Genomic DNA, 19,259 nt, shown 5'->3' on the forward strand with positions numbered 1-19,259 from the left:
CAGTTCGAAAGCACATCAGTGCAAGTAGATAAATAGATACCACTGTGGCGGGAAGGTAAATGGTGTTTCCGTGTGCTCTTGCTTCCATCACGATGTCCCGTTGCACCAGAAGCGGTTTAGTCCTGCTGGTCACATGACCCGGAAAGCTGCCTGTGGACAAACGCCGGCTCCCTCGGCCTGAAAGCGAGATGAGTGCCGCACCCCGTTGTCGCCTTTGACTGGACCTGACCATCCAGGGGTCCTTTACTCTTTACTTTTTACCTTCCTCCCTGGCCAGAGGCAGAGAGAGTGGCTGCACTCAAATCCTGCTTGTGGACTTTGCCAGAGGCGTCTGTTTGGCCCCCGTGGAAAGCAGGAAGAAGCTGGCCTTGAGGGGCAGCCAGGCGCCTCCGAGTTCATGAGACCAGCGTGAAACACGCACACACACACTGAGGGGTGTGGAAGAATGAGCTTTGTTCCCCTTTTCCTTGGCAACACAGCCCTCCTCTCTTTAGAAAGGGAGAATAACAGGAGTCATTGTTAAGCAGAGTTGCCATGGAGAAATAAACATTTACAGGAGAAGCGCTCTCTGCAGCTCTCCCCACTGCCCATCGCTCTCTGATCCGAGATCGGCCTTCCTGTTTAACAAAACAGAAAACCACCACGTGGGTTTTGGCATTTACGGGCTTTGTGCAATCTGAGCTGTGTCGTTCTCGCCTCGCCTCCCCCCTCTTTTTCCCCCTTCCCTTAAAAAACCAAAGCAAGCCAGGCAACCTCTGCTTAGATAGATCAAAGTCTCAGCATCTGCATTGGTCCCCCCCGGGACGAGAAGCGCAAAGCAACCAATTTATTTGGAGTCGCAGGTGTTTGAAACGCCAAGTCACACAGGACGCTTCAGTAGTCCGGGTCTTCGGGAAGGAAATGTGGGAAGGGCAGTGCCCCATGTTGCTGTAGCCATAGGGCCACTGTTAGACATTTCTGCAGTAACGATTTTAATCCCACTCACTGCTTGGAAGACTAGTGGGTTTAAGGTAAAATAGCTGATGGAAATCGCTGTTCAGAAACTTTTGTGCAAAGCAATAAACAAAACCACCCTAGCTGAGTTCCCCCCTGAGAGTCAGTGTGGTATAGTGGTTAAGAGCGGTAAACTCGTAATCTGGTGAACCGGGTTCGCGTCTCCGCTCCTCCACATGCAGCTGCTGGGTGACCTTGGGCCAGTCACACTTCTCTGAAGTCTCTCAGCCCCACTCACCTCACAGAGTGTTTGTTGTGGGGGAGGAAGGGAAAGGAGAATGTTACCCGCTTTGAGACTCCTTCGGGTAGTGATAAAGCGGGATATCAAATCCAAACTCTCCTTCTTCTTCTTCCATGCGCAACAGTCAGTGGTTGAATATGTTTTGCTGCGTCAGTTTGGAAGCCCTGGGCCAGTTGGAAGCTGCCAGGGTAACCTTCTTGTCTATCTGGCCACTGCCCTCCACAAGCAGTTGCCTTCAGCACCATCATGGGCCACGCATCCCCCCCCCCACTGCGCCAGGCACTACGCCCTGTGGGTGGCATTCCACGCAGCAGGACACACCACGCCCCCGTGGGCGGCATGCCACGCCCCCAGGATGCACGCCACACTCCCTGGGACGTGCGCCAACCACGCCCCCGCCTGCTCTCCGCCCTCAGTGCTGGAGCATGCAGCTTTGCCACTGGCCTTCAGCACTCCAGAGTACGAGTGCGCCCCTTGGGCTGCATGATGCAGGAGAAGATGCTTGTGGGCGATTGTGTTCACTGCCTGCCTCTTTTTGCCTTCCCCATAGCCAAGAGCAGGGCATGGTCAGGGTTATCAGTTTTCTCTGCTGCACAATCCGCACACACCCCGCCAAGTTTTCAGAAACCCATTCAGAGTAAGACCATCACAATTAACTGATGTGCAGCCTAGCAGTCCATAATCGAGAGATGAAAACCAGCACCAGTCCAAGCTTAATTTTATCAGCAGGCCATTATTATTATAAGTGTGACCTTCCGATTCTCAGGCTTGAGGACGTTTAAACCTCTGTGCAACAGCTTAGAAGGGATGCCCAGATGAAAGGAGTGTTGCTCAGCCCTCCCAGAGAACACAGCTAAGGCACTTTAGATCACAATTGTTAGGGAGTTGACATCCAAATGACCTTGGCCTAGAAGGTTGGAGCATGTTACAAATGTAGCCGAAGACACCCTGATTAGGAAAGGAGTCTGTGAATAGCACATTGTTGACTTCTTCTCACAGTAAAAACACTGGCTATGGATTTTATCTCTGGATAGTGGCACCACTCCAACTCACACAGGGTTGGGCTTGATGATTCCTGGGGCTCCCTTCCAACTCTACGATTCTTTGAGAACCTCTAATGAAGGGGAACATGTTGGCTTCTGTAGCAACTAGGAACATTGGCTGTGCTGGCAGAATTGCAGCTGGATCTCAGAGCAATTCCAGGAAACAATTTTCAGTATTCACCCTTCCTTTGTTTTCTCTGCTTGCTGCTGAACTTCTATAACCTTAACCCCTCACAGACACCTTCATTTAACACTTAACAGTAGCATTCCATGTCTCCAGCGTCTGCCTTCACCGAAAGCACCAGCTTCCCATATCCTCTTTGGGAGTCCTAAAGATAAAGGGGTACCTGACTATTAGGTCCAGTCGTGGCCGACTCTGAGGTTGTGGCGCTCATCTCGCTTTATTGGCCGAGGGAGCCGGTGTTCAGCTTCCGGGTCATGTGGCCAGCATGACTAAGCCACTTCTGGCAAACCAGAGCAGCGCATGGAAACGCTGTTTACCTTCCCGCTGGAGTGGTACCTATTTATCTACTTGCACTTTGACGTGCTTTCAGACTGCTAGGTTGGCAGGAGCAGGGACCGAGCAACGGGAGCTCACCCCGTTGCAGGGATTCGAACCGCCGACCTTCTCTAGGCTCTGTGGTTTAACCCACAGCGTCACCCGCGTCCCTTTCTTTGGGAGTCTTACTCATGTGTAAAAGGAACACATGGAGAGGGACAAGCCCACTGAGTTTCACCCTTTGTGAGCTGGAGGGCAAACACTTCTTCATATTCCCCAATTCTCTGTTGTGAAGAGATGCTCCACACACAAAGGAGGTTTTGTGCTTCAGTTGTTTGCCCTCCAGCTTGTGAAAGGCAGCAAGGAGGATGGAGCTTTGCACGCTTTCGCATTGCCTTTACACGTGAGTAGAACACTGGGCTGCTTTGTGCGCATCGTGCAAGTTCTGCTTGTTGCAAACTGAGTAACCCGCAGTAGGAAGAGTCCGTAAAAATTGTGAGCTGGTAGCAGGCCCCATGCTAATATGCTTCTCTTATTGGAAAAAGAAGGCAAGGGGACCTGAGTTATTTGTCCCGATTCTGAACATCTTGTTTGTGGGCTTCCCAGAAGCACCTGGTTGGGCACATGTGGCTTGGGTCTGATCCTGCAGAGTCCTTCTCATGCCAGAGAGGGAAGGAGGAATTCCCAGGAGAAGATCATGTAAGAACATAAGAAGCGCCTGCTGGATCAGGCCAGTGCCCCACCTAATCCATCATCCTGTTCTTCAGTGGCCAGCCAGATGCCCGTCACGCTCAAATCCTGCTTGCCGGTTTCCCATAAGAGCCCTCTCTCCTCTTGCAGCTTCCAGCACCTGGTATTCAAGAGTATTGCTGCCTCCTGGTCCTTTATCTGCAGTTCAGACCCCGTAAGCCTGTATGTGTGTTGCTGGCTGTGTCAGACGATGGAGTCTGGCCTCTTTTTTTTTGAAAACTTTGAAAGGTACATGTAGGGATAATCGCTGGGTCCGGAGGGAGGACACTCCCCACCCGCAGGCAGCCTTAGCCTGCCTGCGCGCATGACCTTGGGGTGCGGGGCACCCCCCCCCACAGACAAGCCACAGCTGTCTGAACATCTTGCCCTCTGTCTGACCTTTTGCGGTCTCAGTAGTCTGCGGTGCCCTGTCTGTAACCTTTGTCTCTGAGACCTTTTGTCTCCTTCGTCATACACAGTGCAAGGGAAAATGACGCGGTGGAAACAGGTGCCAAAATAGCTTTGTACCACCCCTCGATCTCGGGACCGGAAGATGTGTAAAGGTCACAGCCCAAAATGTATCTGACTGGTTTGCATATTTGTGTCAATAAAAGGAGGCTCCACAGGGCTGGCCGGCAGCGTGCTTGCAGCTCACCTGCATTATCAACTCCTGCCTCACGTCCATCACTTCAGATACAGCTGTTTGGAATTTCTTTGGGGGAGGTCAGCTTCTTTTGACACACCTTTCTCCTCCGTTTTAGATGACAACGATCTCAAAGCCCAGCAAGAAGAAGCGCCGCAGCTGATGCGGACGCGGAGCGATGTGGGCATGCGCCGCAGGGGAACTCTCCGCACCCCGAGTGAGCAGCGGAGGATCAGGAGGCACCGCTTCTCCATCAATGGGCATTTCTACAACCACAAAGTGAGTCTCCCAAGGAGGGTCTCCCTAAAGCGCAGGAGCATCGTGATTTAGGGATGGATCCAGGTCAAGAATGTAGCTCTCGGTGCCTTCCAGAGAATTGTTAAGGCAGGCATTTTTTGTTTTGTTTTGTTTTATATGGAAACTAGCCTCTATTTATTATTTGCGTTATCATGTATTTGTGGCATTTTGTTCCAAGGAGTTCAAGGGAGAATATGTGGTTCTCCCCTCCCTTGCCATATTCCTCACTCCATAAGACACACCTGACCATAAGACACACCTAGTTTTTAGAGGAGAAAAACAAGAAAAAAAATATTCTGAACAAACAGTGGATGTATGATTTTTGTGGTTCATGCTGTGACCACAGACATGTGATTTGACAGTGAGTTTGGGGTAGCCCAATGCAAAAATCCTGATAATCCATGTGGATCCGTGCTTTGTAAGCAGATTTTTGTGCCCCACGCAACAGTGGGTGCATGATTTTTTTGGTGCAGGCTGTAGCCATGGATATGCTATGTGATATGATGGTGAATTTGGGGTGACCCAATGTAAAAATCCTGAGGATCCATGGGCTTTTACCTCCCCCCTCCCAGGCAGCCTCCTTTATCGCTAGCATCCCTTATCTCCCTCCCGATTGCTCACCGATCAGCTGCTTCATTTCAACACCCCCTTCCCTCTTTAAAAAAGAAAAGAAAAAAAAAGCACGGTCTGCTTTTCGCCCCTGGGCTATTCGGCTCCAGAAATCACACATTCACTCCATAAGACGTACAGACATTTCCCCTTACTTTTTAGGAAGAAAAAAGTGCGTCTTATGGAGCAAAAAATACAGTAATCCCCACAACAACCTTGTGAGGTAGGTTAGGCTGAGAGGCAATGACTGGCCCAAGTCACACAGTGAGCTTCGTACCAAGCGGGGATTCGAATTCTGATCTCTCCCAGCTCTTAGTCTGACGCTCTAAGCCCTACACCACATTCTGGCTTTCACTTAGCAGAGTTTGGTGCCCATGTACCATACTTTTCCGTATATAAGACGAGGTTTTTTTTTCTTCTGAAACAATGTCCAGAATTGGTGCTCGTCTTATACATGGTCAGTGCGTTGTTGGGACGGGGGATTGGTTGCTGGTGCAAGCAGGAGCTTGTCAGGGGTGATTGGCCATGACTGGTGGCCATGGTAAGGGCTGCTGCCCATAGGTTGCTACTGCAGTAATTGGGCGTGTGATTAGGGTGGCTGCTGTTGGCGAATGGGTAGACAATAGGTTGGTTTGGCAACGTGCACGATAGTCACCATTGGTCTGGCAGGTGAGTGAATTTTAGCCCTCAAAAAGCTCATCTACTCTGGGCAATCCCCCCCCCCCAATCTCAACAACTCTGGGCAATCTTCCCCCATTTTCTTAAATATACACGGGGGCGTGTTATACACGGAAAACTATGATGTGTATAAAACTACAGAATGCTGGCAATGTGAGAATTCAAAAGCTCCATAATATTTGCTCCGGAATGTATGACCATTTCCCAGTTAATTTTTGAAGTTCTTTTTTTAATTTTTTTTAATTTTATTTTATTAAATGTTACAAAAAAATGAAAAGAAAAGAAGAAATAGAAACAATACATAACCATACATTAAAACATTTATCTACACAATTTTCCAGAATGCAGACTAGAAAAGAAGAAAGACAAAAGGTAGAAGAGAGAAACAAGAAGAATGAAAAGAAAAAATACTTTTCATAATCAATTTTATAATATTTTAACTAGGATTTATATATCATAATGTTTGTAGTATGAATTTAGAATAATTGATTATAATTTTTGAGGTTCTTTGATGCCTGTAGTCAGTCCTCTTGCTGGCAATTGTTCTTTTCCTTCCACCAACTCCTCTTTCTCGATTCGATTTTGATTTAATCTTTGCATTCTGCTTTTCCAGCAACAAATGTTGAGCTCTGAGCGGTTCACAAGAATCACGGCAGCATTAAAAACCAAGAAACACTGTCAATCCCTATAATAGCAAGCACAGTAGCCTTTTAATAAAGCAAATGACTGCAAGAAATTAATCAAAACAAGGAGCTCAATAAGATCTTCCATAGTTTCTAATCTGCCATGGCGTTAGCTCCCCCTTCTCCCCCAATACATGGCTCACACATCCCTCTGTGCTTCTGTGGGCCTCCAGGGATTCCTCTTGTCTAGATCACCCTGTCCTCCAGCCTTCTGATGGCTTTCTGCTCCTCTCCGCAGACATCGGTTTTCACACCCGCCTACGGCTCCATCACAAATGTCCGCATCAACAGCACCATGACGACGCCTCAAGTGCTCAAGCTTCTGCTTAACAAGTTCAAGGCAAGTTTTGCTGCAACATTTTGTACTGGCCCAAATCTGAGCTGGGAAAGTCTCCCAGTGGTGTCCTCTCCTCCTCGGCCCCTGTCCAACTCTGGTCCATTTCTGTGGGGCTTGCGGAGGAGGGTGGCTGTCCCTAGCCTTGCCCAGCCTCGGGGGCCTCCCATCTATTTCGGACCACAATTCCCATCCGACTCAGCTTCATACGGCAGTGCTGATGGGAGTTGTAGTCCAAAATGGTCGTGCTGCCTGGGGCTGATGGGAGTCGTACCATGGAGAACCCCCAAGTTGGTAAAGGCATCTGTAGGTTGTATATCTGTGTCTACTTCTCGTGATGGCACCAATCAGCTGCCTGCTGTCACAGCTGCCTATTCTTGGACTGGACAAACACAAACCCCTGTGTTGCAAAATGTAACAATCTACAAAAATGGAAACACAGCACGCCGGCTAATAACTGTTAGTCAATATATAATGGGTTATGATGTCATTCAAAATATATGAATAAGCCACTTCAAAACGATGTATATATCATGCAACACATCTCACAAAATATACAAGTAACCACAAGTTATATGTATCAGAGTCAAACACAAATGTATTTGTGTTGTAAGCATCAGCAGCTACACTATCCAGTGGGCACTGATCCACTAGCATGATCCCCATTTCTATTAATATTTCACTGATAATTATTTGGTATGTACCTCTTTATATAGGGACGCGGGTGGCGCTGTGGGTTAAACCACAGCCTAGGACTTGCCAATCAGAAGGTCGGCGGTTCGAATCCCTGCGACGGGGTGAGCTCCTGTTGCTCGGTCCCTGCTCCTGCCAACCTAGCAGTTCGAAAGCACGTCAAAGTGCAAGTAGATAAATAGGGACCGCTCCGGCGGGAAGGTAAACGGTGTTTCCGTGCGCTGCTCTGGTTCGCCAGAAGCGGCTTAGTCATGCTGGCCACATGACCCGGAAGCTGTTTGCAGACAAATGCCGGCTCCCTCAGCCAATAAAGCGAGATGAGCGCCGCAACCCCAGAGTCGTCCACAACAGGACCTAATGGTCAGAGGTCCCTTTACCTTTACCTCTTTATATATTTTGTTCTATTGTATAACTTACATGCAGGTGGCTCAGTTTTGTTGTCATTCATTGCCTGCAATGTCTTATGTCCCATTTCCAGCTGATGAAGACTTTATTCCGAAACAGTTGAACTATTCCGGATATAATACATATAACAACTTGTAGTTACTTGTATATTTTGTGAGATGTGTTGTATGATATAGACGTCATTTTGAAGTGACTTATTCGTATATTTTGAATGACATCGTACAGTGGTACCTCGGGTTAAGAACTTAATCCGTTCCGGAGGTCCGTTCTTAACCTGAAACTGTTCTTAACCTGAGGTATCACTTTAGCTAATGGGGCCTCCCGCTGCCGCCGTGCAATTTCTCTTCTCATCCTGAAGCAAAGTTCTTAACCCAAGGTAATATTTCTGGGTTAGCGGAGTCTGTAACCTGAAGCATCTGTAACCCGAGGTACCACTGCATATTCACTAACAGCTATTAGCCAGTGTGTTGTGTTTGCATTTTCATACTCTGGGCTGGTTCTGGAGGCTGATATGCTTCACTGGGTGGAATAAAATAACATGAACAGCCCCAAAGGGCAGCCTCAGGCCATAGAGTCTGGCTGCTGCACGTTGACTTAGCCGGCACCCTCGGGCCCACCAAGCCTGAAACAGGAAGAAGTGGTTAGACCAGCAGAGGTTGCTGGACTCCAACTCTAGGGCTGACAGGAGCTGGAGTCCAGCAACATCAGCCTGGGCATCATCTTGCCTCCCTTATAGAATCATAGAATTTTAGAGGTGGAAGGGACTCCCAACCCGCTGCAATGTAGGAATCACAGCTCAAGAATCGCTGGCAGATGGCCATCCAATCTCCCATGAAGGAGAGTCCGCCATCTTCTGAGATAGTCCATTCCACTGTTGAACATCTCATACCGTCAGAAAATTCTTCCTGATGTTTAATTGGAATCTCCTTTCTTGTTGTTTGAATCCATTGGTTTGGGTCCTTCCTTTCGGAGCAGCAGAAAACAAGCTGTCTCTGCTATGTATTTGAATATGGCCATGATATCTCCTCAGTCTTCCATTTACCAGGCTAAACATGCCCAGCTTAGGGCTGTCTTAAGCATATGCGGCGCCGGGGTGCAAAGATCCATCCGGCGTGCCCTCCCCCCAGGTTGCCCAGTCCCAGGCGTGCAGAAAGGTGGAGCTGGCTGGCTTGGTCGCCCCCAAACTCGAGGCGCATAGCTGCCAGCAGCAGAAGAGCCCACTGCGGCGCTCCGACCAACGGGTGGGCTCTTCGCCAGACTCAATTCTCGGGCCTTGGACTCTTGGCCTGGCACTCCTGAGAGCCCGGCGACCGGGTGCCCTGCACCCCTAGCACCTATGGGTAAGACGGCCCTGGCCCACCCCCATCAACCGTGCCTGATAAGGCTTGGTTTCCAGACCCTTGGTTTCCAGATCTTGGTCAACCTGAAAACCTTGTTCCGTGGGTGGGTGGGTGGGTGGGAGAGAGAGAGAGAGAGAGAGAGAGAGAGAGAGAGAGAGAGAGTTTTATCTTTTCTGTGTTTTCTTTTCTCTGTGTTCAGATTGAGAACTCGGCAGAGGAATTCGCCTTGTACATTGTTCACACCAGTGGAGGTGAGCAGGCTGTTATTGTGTGCTGGTTTCTTTTAAAATAATAATAATTTTTATTTGATTTTACAAGCATAAAGTTATAACAGTACCAATTACATATCCATATTTAGAGATTTTTCTCAATCTCCAGACTTCCCCTCCATGGATCTTACTGTCAACATTTTCAACTGCATGTTATTTCATAATCCATATTCTGTATCTCTCTATATTGTCCATAGTGTATTGTGTGCTGGTTTCAATAGGGCTGTGGTGCAGCTAAGCAGTTATGGATTTAAGCCATGGGTCACCAGCCTAATTGTGATGCCACGGAGCATGGGGGGCGGGAAGGGAAATGAGTTAAGCCCACCCCAGCTGTTAACTTCACCTGCCTCAAAGCCCCCCGCCATATGTGCATTTAAAACATGTTTTAAAATGGATTTTTAAAAATATATTTTTTTATTTGTATACTGCTATATCATAAAAGACCAAAGCGGTTTACTACAACAACCTAAAAGCATACAATAAAACCATTAAAAATATTTTTAACGTTAAAAGCAGGCATCAATTAACCATTGTGGAATGATGTATTCTTACTTGCCTGCATAGGCCTGGCGGAATAGACATTTTTTCAGCAGGCATTTAAAGTTGGCACAGAAGGTGCCTGCTGAATCTCCAGTGGCAGGGCGTTCCACAGGACTGGGCCAATGACACTAAAGGCTCAGTTTCTCGTTGTTGCTAAACGAGCCTCACCAACTCGGGGAATGGCCAGCGGTGCTCCTGCAGATGGATTTTAAAAATAATTTAAAACGGTGTGAAGTAGCTGTTGGGAAAACCTTTTCACAGGTAGCCTTGAGAGCTGCAATACTTGCCCACCAATTTGTACACTTTGGCCACAACCTCTCTTGACATAAGGCCCCAAGAGGGATGGACTATGGGTCAATGTGGCCCTTGGGTTGCAAAACGGCCCCCACCCCCTGCTTGGATGCTTCTCAGAAAGTTCTTGCTTGGTTGAGCTTGCCGCTGCTGCTGTTCCCCCCTCCTCTGTGTCTGGGGCAACAGGGTGGATTTAGGGGTCCCTGCTTATCCACACTCGCTGTTTCATGCAGAAAAGCAGAAGTTAAAGGTGACAGATTACCCGCTGATTGCTCGGATTCTGCAGGGACCCTGTGAACAAGTTTCCAAGGTGTTCTTGATGGAAAAGGACCAGGTGGAAGAAGTCACTTACGACGTGAGTTGCTGCTTTGCGGTGGAATCTTATTTCAGTTCAGAGACGAGCAGGTGAAATGATCTAGGGGTTGGTGGAGCAGCTTCCCTGTGGGGCAGCGTTTGAGGTTGGGGAAAAACTGAGGAAGAGGTGACCTGGTAGAAGCTGACAGGTTTTTCTCCCTTTCATGCTAGAACTCCCAGGCTAATCCTTTCAAAAGTATGTATTCTGACAAGGATTACAAACTCATATAGAGATTAGAAACTCAAATTCTGTAACGAATTATTATGTTATACATATCCTTATGAGTTTGAGTTTGTAATCTCTGTTTGAGTTCCCTAAACAGGGCTGCCTTCAGATGTCTTCTAAAAGTCTGGTAGTTGTCACAGCGAGGGAACTGCCAGAAGGCCCTTGGCACTGGACCTCAGTGTCCAGGCGGAACAATGGGGGTGGAGGCGCTCCTTCACATATACTGGACCGAGGCCATTGAGAGCTTTAAAGGTCAGCACAAACACTGAATTGTGCTCGGAAACATACTGGGAGCCAATGTAGGTCTTTCAAGACCGGTGTTATATGGTCTTGGCGGCTGCTCCCAGTCAGCAGTCTAGCTGCCGCATTCTGGATTAGCTGTAGCCCCACGCAGAGCGCGTTGCAGTAGTCCAAGCGAGAGATAACTAGAGCATGCACCACTCTGGTGAGACAGTCTGCGGGCAGGGAGGGTCTCAGCCTGCGTACCAGATGGAGCTGGTAGACAGCTGCCCTGGACACAGAATTGACCTGCGCCTCCATGGACAGCTGTGAGTCCAAAATGACTCCCAGGCTGCGCACCTGGTCCTTCAGGGGCACAGTTACCCCATTCAGGACCAGGGTGTTCTCCCTACCTGCCTGCCTCCTGTCCCCCCAAAACAGTACTTCTGTCTTGTCAGGATTCAATCTGACAAGAAGTGTGGAAGTGTGTTGCAAGCAGATAGAAAGTGATTATTTTAATAGGAATGAGGAAAAGCGTTAACTTCCCCTCCTCACAGAGCTCAGTCGTGATCCTGATTCTCCTCCTGCCCTGGTGTTAAACAGGAGGACTGCTGACTGTTGTTTGTCCTTAAGAAATGTGCACAATTAAAGCAGGAAGTTTCTGGGCTTCACCCAAAGCACTCCTGTTCCCCTTTGCACCAGAAGAGGGTGCTCAGATCTGTGCATACACAGTCGTGGGTAGCTGAGTGGGGCCAGTCCCAACCTCAAGCCAGGAGATGTGTGTTTCTCAAGCTCTTCTCTGTGTCTGCCTCGCAGGGGTGGCGTGTTCCATCACCTTTCTGTTTTCTTTTTGCGTCCCTCCCCCTTCCTGGGCAGGTTGCTCAATATATCAAGTTTGAAATGCCCGTCCTGAAAAGCTTCATTCAGAAACTCAAAGAGGAAGAAGATCGTGAAGTCAAGAAACTAAAACACAAGTAAGCTCTTCCTTTTTTTGCACTTGGGCAAAAAAAATGAGAGGCACAAATACAAGATGGGTGACACCTGGCTTGAGAGCAGTACATGTGAAAAGGATCTAGGAGTCTTGGTTGACCACAAACTTGACATGAGCCAACAGTGTTACGCGGCAGCTAAAAAAGCCAATGCAATTCTGGGCTGCATCAATAGGAGTATAGCATCTAGATCAAGGGAAGTAATAGTGCCACTGTATTCTGCTCTGGTCAGACCTCACCTGGAGTACTGTGTCCAGTTCTGGGCACCACAGTTCAAGAAGGACACTGACAAACTGGAACGTGTCCAGAGGAGGGCAACCAAAATGGTCAAAGGCCTGGAAACGATGCCTTATGAGGAACGGCTAAGGGAGCTGGGCATGTTTAGCCTGGAGAAGAGGAGGTGAAGGGGTGATATGATAGCCATGTTCAAATATATAAAAGGATGTCACATAGAGGAGGGAGAAAGGTTGTTTTCTGCTGCTCCAGAGAAGCGGACACGGAGCAATGGATCCAAACTACAAGAAAGAAGATTCCACCTAAACATTAGGAAGAACTTCCTGACAGTAAGAGCTGTTCGACAGTGGAATTTGCTGCCAAGGAGTGTGGTGGAGTCTCCTACTTTGGAGGTCTTTAAGCAGAGGCTTGACAACCATATGTCAGGAGTGCTCTGATGGTGTTTCCTGCTTGGCAGGGGGTTGGACTCGATGGCCCTTGTGGTCTCTTCCAACTCTAGGATTCTATGATTCTATGATTCTATGATTCCCTGGATTCCAGTCCTCAAAGCACAGTTCTTTCTGAATATATTTTTAAGGGCCCAATCTGGGGATGTTACCGTGGGAATTGCTTGAAATGATGCTTAAGATGCAGAGCAGCCTTGGCCAACCTGGTGCCCTCCAACCAAGTTGGACTACAACTCCTAGCAGCCCCAGAGTCTCCACCCAGCTGCCCTGTTGCAGCCCAAACATCTGGACACCAGTTTTCTTTATTATTTTTATTATTACACTTATATCCCACATTTCCTCCAAGGAGCTCAAGGCTGCACTTCTCCCTCCTTCTTCATGTTATTCTCGCAACATCCCTGCAAGGTAGGTTAGGCTGAGAGGCAGTGACCAAGGGGGGATTCGAACCCTGATCTCCCAGGTCCTAGTCCTGCACTCTAACCACTACACCGCACTGACGCCCCAGTGGAGAAGGCTCCTCTCTCCTCACCACAAAGGTCTGGGGTGCACACCCTTTTCCTTTTAAGCTGTAAGACACTGCTTATTTTTCAGGTATTCTGTCCTGCGTGTAATGATTGAGCAACGATTAGAAGAGATCTCCGAAGGCCCGGCCACAATGTGAAGCCTTTGCCCTTGGGCGGACTTTGCTGCCTCTGCCGGGGCTCCAGAAGAGCCACGTCTTGGAGAAGATTTGTTTGTTTGTGCTGCGACGAGCAAAGGCGGCTCTTCCTTTCTGGAGCAGAACTTGAACACAGAACCCACCTTGACCAACTGTCTTTCCTTTCCTCCAAGCTTTCCTGGAGGTGAACTCAGCGGAGACTCTCTCTTTAGCGGCAGGAGACCTTTTGAGCGCTGCTTGCTGGGGACAAACAAGGCAGCCACCAAAGCCTTTGCCTCTTGGCCAGCCTGGACCCAGTGGACCTTCTTGCCTCTCCAGCCGGGAGATTCTGAGGTTCTGTTTCTGTTGGGGGCATCCTCTTTGCATGCCACCAAAACTCCGCTTTAACCTTCCAAGCAAATTCTGGCTTTGTGGTGGCAAGTCAGGGCCAGAGGAGGAAGTCTCCTCCCTTTTCCCCCTCTTTTGGTCATTTCTGAGCTCTAAGTAAAATATTCAGATTTTCTCTTCCCCCGCTGGGAGGGCCTGGTCTTAGTCCTACCTGCCCTTTCTCATCCACCCAGCCACCCATTTCTGTGGCCTCTCCCTCTTGCTCTCCCCCATGTTTTTAAGCTGGGCTCTCACAGACCCACAGGATTCAGGCGCAGCCTCCTCTGCGCACACCCTGTTGGATTGCAGCCTTGGCTGCTCCTTTCTCCCTGCTGCTCAGGCAGCAAAGTCGCCCGTGGCAGCTTGGCCTGGCTAAAGCCCCTTCCAGGAGTCCCCTTTCCTCCTGGTTCCACCGGGCCTTTGAGATGGGGAGAGGCGGACAGGTTTTCATCTTGGCCCAGGTAAGGAGTGCCCAAAACTGGCTTGGGTTCGCCTGTGGCTGAGGAAGTCAGTGCACAGATACCTTCCCTGTACGGTGCCAAGGTGGGGGCACCTGGCTCGGGCCCCTAAGATGCCCTGAAGACAAGGGGCCACTGTAGACCCAGGCAGCACCACTTTTTGGAGACTCTTTGGCTCAGCTGTTTGAATGGGCTGGTGGCCCAGCTATGGAGGCCAACAGTGCAAATTCCCTTTGATAAACCATTTTTCTTTAAGGGTGGCTGTTAACCCTGTGTTGGCCTTGCTATATATAGCAACGGTGCAAAGTTCCATCAGCTTTAAGAATGCCCGGCTTACTCTCTCATCCAAACATAAATAGACCCAAGAGCGAGTCGTCTTTGGGCCTTGCTGCAGATTTTGGCCCCTCCTACTTAAATCCTAAATGCATTTGTTCTCCTCCACCCCTTGCAACTGTCGACAGTGCCATTTTCAAGAAGATCTCCCAGTTCTACAGATATGGAGGCCAAATGCCCAGGAGGTTTTGCAGGAGAAGCTCTTGGGCTTTAAATGGACATCGGACGTTTCCCACCTCCCTTTGATGTATGTTTGAAATTGCTGGGAAATAATCCCTCTGCATAAGGCAGTATGGCAAAAATCATCTGTGGGGGGAGCAGTTTGAAGCAAAGAAGGGGGAAGGGTGTTTAACCCTCTCCCTGCCAACTGCATTCTGCCTCTAGTTTTCATCCCTGAGTGGTTTTCCTCCTGTTGGGTTCCAGGCACGGTCTTAGTCGCTCCTGGAACCCCTCTGAAGGCAGGTCTTAGTTGAAGTGGGTCAGGAAAGGGTTAAGCATCCTGTTTCCCCTCCCCCCCCATACTAATGCATTCCAAAATGATCTCCTCCCTCCTTGAGCTGCTTTGCACTAACATAAGTGGCCTTATGTATTTATGTGTAATATGTAGTCCTGCCCTTAGTGGCATCAGTGGAGCTTTTTTGAGAAAAGAAATAATAATTCAGAAGTTTTCCTACTTAGCCCCTGCATACCACCCCCCAAAAAAAGGATTCTTTTCTAGTGTGTTGTTGCTTGTTGGGGCTGAAATCCTGAGCATATTTAACACCCCCTGAGGAAGCCCCACCAAAATTTTGTGGAACTTCCTCCTGGGTAAACCCACTTTGTATGTCTCCCCTCTTTCTTGCTAGCTAACCCTTTAACAACTTTTCACTTCTAAATTGCACTAGATGGATTGTGGATATTTTTTTAAGCTCCAGCCTTTTCTATTCTTTTATTATTATCTATATGCCAAATATTACATGCACAGGAAAATAACAGCAATAATTTATATAAATAATAATAATAATAATATTTTTTGGGGGGGAGGATTCTAAAATGAACCAGCACTTGAAAGCAGCCTGCTTATGATGCGCTTGGAAACAAGCTCTGAAGAGCACAAACAGATTTGCAACGATGATTGTAGCCTGTGGGCTGGATCCATGTTTAACTGTACTTGGAGAGTCCCACTGAAATCGATGGTACAGTACTTCATTGGGTCGACTCTTAAGTAGGTCTAGGTCTGTGTCCAGCCCTGTACACCAGTGGTTCCCCCACTTTTGGGGGGGGCACCTCTCCCTTGGTTCCATAAACTCAAGCCCAATGTAAAGCCCTACCCTGTAAAAAGGATTGTCCAGAATAGCAGTTTGCGCCACCTGCTAAAGAAGATAACTCAAGACGGTAAAAATTGCACATTTACCCATAACCCAGTTAAAAGTATTTAGTTTAATTGAGTCATCAGAAGTGATGAACTTGATCCAGTGATACTAGCTCTTCAATGGGGTAAAAATAATAAAATAATTATTATCAGCCATTTACACCTCTAGACACCTCCTTGCCTCTTAGCATCTCCCCCCCCCCCACTAGTAACCCCACTGGGGGATGGAACCAACCACTTTGGGAACGACTGCTGTACACTCTTTAGTCCAAATGTACATTTCATTCCATTCTTGTTCATGGTTTCAGTCTCTGGCGGAAACTAAAGGGTGGGTCACCTTTTTAAAAAGGGCAAGTCTGTTTTTTGGGAGGGTTATTTTAAGAACTCTTGGGATCTAAGCAAGAGCATCTCAGGATTGCAAAAGCTGACTTGCATTGCTCTGGCTAAGGGTTCGGTCTCTCACAAACAGGGATGTGCATCTCTTGACGGTGGGCGACTGAAAGTGTGAACTGGCTTGTGTCGTGCGTGAGGTCATGCGAAATCTGCAGAGGGTTCCGCCCACGCAAGAATTTGCAACTAACCAGTGGTAAAAAGTCCCAAATCTATGAATATCCTGGCGTATTAAACTTCGTAATGTAAACAAGGGCCGCCCAGCAGTGCCCTTGTTTTGGCATAGGGTTGGCTGATGGGCGACACACCTCCGATTGCAACTGGAGTTACCTGTGTGAGATTTAGCAATAATAGAAATGTACCCTTGACAGGAAGGACAGCGTAACGTAGTCTCTGAAAGCTGTGAACTGAGAGGGCCCGAGTTCAAGTCTTACCTCTACTGTGAATTCATTAGGTGCTCATACACAAACCCCTTTCTCTGCCTCGATGCCCCTTTTGTAGAATGGAAGGGAGAGAATACAGGTCTATTTTTCAGAGTTGTTGTAAGGATCGCAGAGGTTATGTATGTGGTGCGCTTTGACATCTTAGAATGCAGATATAAATGCTACATTTTTGGCTAAAAAGTGGATGAACTGCTGTTTGTTTTACATGTGTTCTTTACAACTTCCTGACAGTAGGAGCTGTTTGACAGTGGGACAAACCCCCTCAGCAGATGCTAGAGGTTTTTAAGCAGAGGTTGGATGGCCATCGGTCAGGGACTCTTGAGCTATGGTTCCTGCTTTGCAGGGAGTTGGACTAGAGGACCCCTTTGAGTCCCTTACAGCTCTACAATTCTGAGATTCTGTGTACTAATCAGGCCTATGTCTGGTTCTTTTCTGGGGTCTTATTGAGCAGATTTCTCTACTGTGTCCAGTGATCTATTCCAGAGGATTTCAAACTTTTTGCATCCACAGCTCCCTTGACCAACTGCACAGAGCCGTCTTACCCATAGGCGCTAGAGGTGTGGGGCACCCGGGCGCCAGCCCGAGAGTCTAGGGCCCGAGAGTTGAGTATGGGAAAGAGCCCGCCTGTCGGTTGGAGCACTGTGGCAGGCTCTTCTGCTGCGGGCGGCTCTGCGCCGTGAGTTGGGAGGTGACCGACCCAGCGAGACACTGAGGCAGCCAGCCAACTCCGCCCTCCAGCACACCTGGGACTGGGTAACTGGGGGCAGGGGCGCTCGGCAGATCTTTGATCCTGGTGCCGCTTAAGACAGCCCTGCAACTGCATTCTTTCTGTGGCACCCCTGTGGGGCTCAGGAACCCAGTTGTGTCACCCCCTTGCCTGCAGAGCTGGCAGCCCCTCACCCTTTTTCAAGCACCCCCACTTGTGGAGTGTTCCCTCAGCCTCCTCCCCTCTCCTTGGGAGTCCTCCAGGCAGCCGCTGCTGCTTCCTATGGTCTCTTGAGTTGCCCCCCCCCCGCCCCAAAGAGAGGTGCCTCCTCCCACTGCCCCACAGGGGCCAGGGAAGCACCCCCTGGCCAGCCCCAGAGGCAGCATTCTCCTGGGGAGCTTGTAGCCAGGGCTGCTGCAGCAAACAGCTGTGCAAGGCTTTGGGAGGCAGAGATGCGAGAGGGCATCAGAGGAGGGAGGGAAGGAAAGAGGGACAGAGGACAGTGTTGCCCATGGCACCCCTGACCATCATTCAAGGCGCCCCAGGGCAGCAAGGCACACTGGTTGAAAACCACTGCTCTTTGCATCCATACCCAGCCTCCTGAAGAGGGGAGGGTTTTGTCGCAAGGCGCTGCTTACGGCCATCCTCCCTCTGCTCCAAGGAGCCCATACAGCTGGCTCTTATTTTGGAGGTGGGCAGGAGATGTCTTTTGATGCTTCCTAGGGGCCAGCAGGCCCTGGGGGATGAAAGTCCTCGTTGCGGCTTCTATCCCAGAGCACAGAAAACTGTTCAGAGAATCTTCATAGCGTTGGAAGGTTAACCTCGGAAGCCATTTAGTCGATGAGGGCCGCCCACTGCCAGCATCCAAGGCAGCCTTGCCTCGTCAGGAAAGTCTTCCCAATGCATAGTTGAAATTATTGTAGGTTGAACCCATTGACTTGAGTACTGTTCTCTGGAGGAAATAAATTTTGCTCCATCATCTATGTGATAATCCCCCCAAATATTCGAAGATAGCTGTCGTGTCATCTCTTACCCAGCCCAAAATGTCTCCTAGTGTGGCTTTTGCAAATGAAATCATTGGCTAGGAAGAAAAGTCCCACTCCCCACTACCACACACCAAAAATGTTGTGCCAAAAAATTGCTCCTAGGGCCTAGTTCAGATCCGAAGTAGAACCCAGTGGCGGTGCTTTTCCTGGAATGTACCATTTCAGGCTGGAGGGGAGTTGCTTCTTTGAATGAGGCACGCACATGGACCAATAGCACACTGGGCAAATGAGTAGGTGGCCTTCTGGCATGCTACATGTGTTGTGAGTTTACCAGGTGGAGGAGTATGACTAAGATTTGCAATGGCCACACACACCCTTGAAACTGAATTGGTCCTGTCCAGAAACGCTTTACCACTCTACACTTTGGAACGTGCAAGTTGGCTTTAAGCTGTTCTTAAAGCTTTCCCCCCTTAGATCTGTGTTTACATCGCAGCTGACTTAAGCTGTGGCCCTCCGACGCAGGCTTGACTCCGACTCCCATCATCCCTGGCTGTTGGCCATGCTGGCTGGAGCTGATGGGACCAGGAGTCCAATACCTCCTGGAGGGCTGCTGCAAGTTCTCCACTCTTAATCCATGGGGTTTCACCTGCTTCAGACAATATATTTGTTGCTTGGTAAGAATAAATTGCAGTTTCCATTCTGAACAGAATTGGTACCCGTTTGTTCTATCAGTGCTGTGTGCTACATTTCTGGAGAATCTGCTCTGCAGGGGTCCTTTTCTGGAAAAGCTTCTGTTGAGAGGCTTCCATCAGG

At 48.9% G+C, this 19,259-nt stretch overlaps 1 protein-coding gene across 1 annotated transcript in view; it reads left to right on the forward strand.

The window, feature by feature from the left end:
• The window catches only part of LOC308590799 (ras association domain-containing protein 2-like), a 34,751-nt gene extending 20,065 nt beyond the window's left edge, over positions 1 to 14,686 (forward strand). The window contains exons 6-11 of the mRNA XM_081201064.1: positions 4,267 to 4,427; positions 6,654 to 6,755; positions 9,387 to 9,438; positions 10,521 to 10,642; positions 11,963 to 12,060; positions 13,347 to 14,686. Coding sequence (XP_081057190.1) covers positions 4,267 to 4,427; positions 6,654 to 6,755; positions 9,387 to 9,438; positions 10,521 to 10,642; positions 11,963 to 12,060; positions 13,347 to 13,416 — 605 coding nt within the window. The 3' untranslated portion in view covers positions 13,417 to 14,686. The remainder of the gene's footprint in view (positions 1 to 4,266; positions 4,428 to 6,653; positions 6,756 to 9,386; positions 9,439 to 10,520; positions 10,643 to 11,962; positions 12,061 to 13,346) is intronic.
• Positions 14,687 to 19,259: the final 4,573 nt, after the last annotated feature.

This window comes from Podarcis bocagei (assembly GCF_964188305.1).
Source record: "Podarcis bocagei genome assembly, chromosome: 7".
NCBI lineage: Eukaryota > Metazoa > Chordata > Lepidosauria > Squamata > Lacertidae > Podarcis > Podarcis bocagei.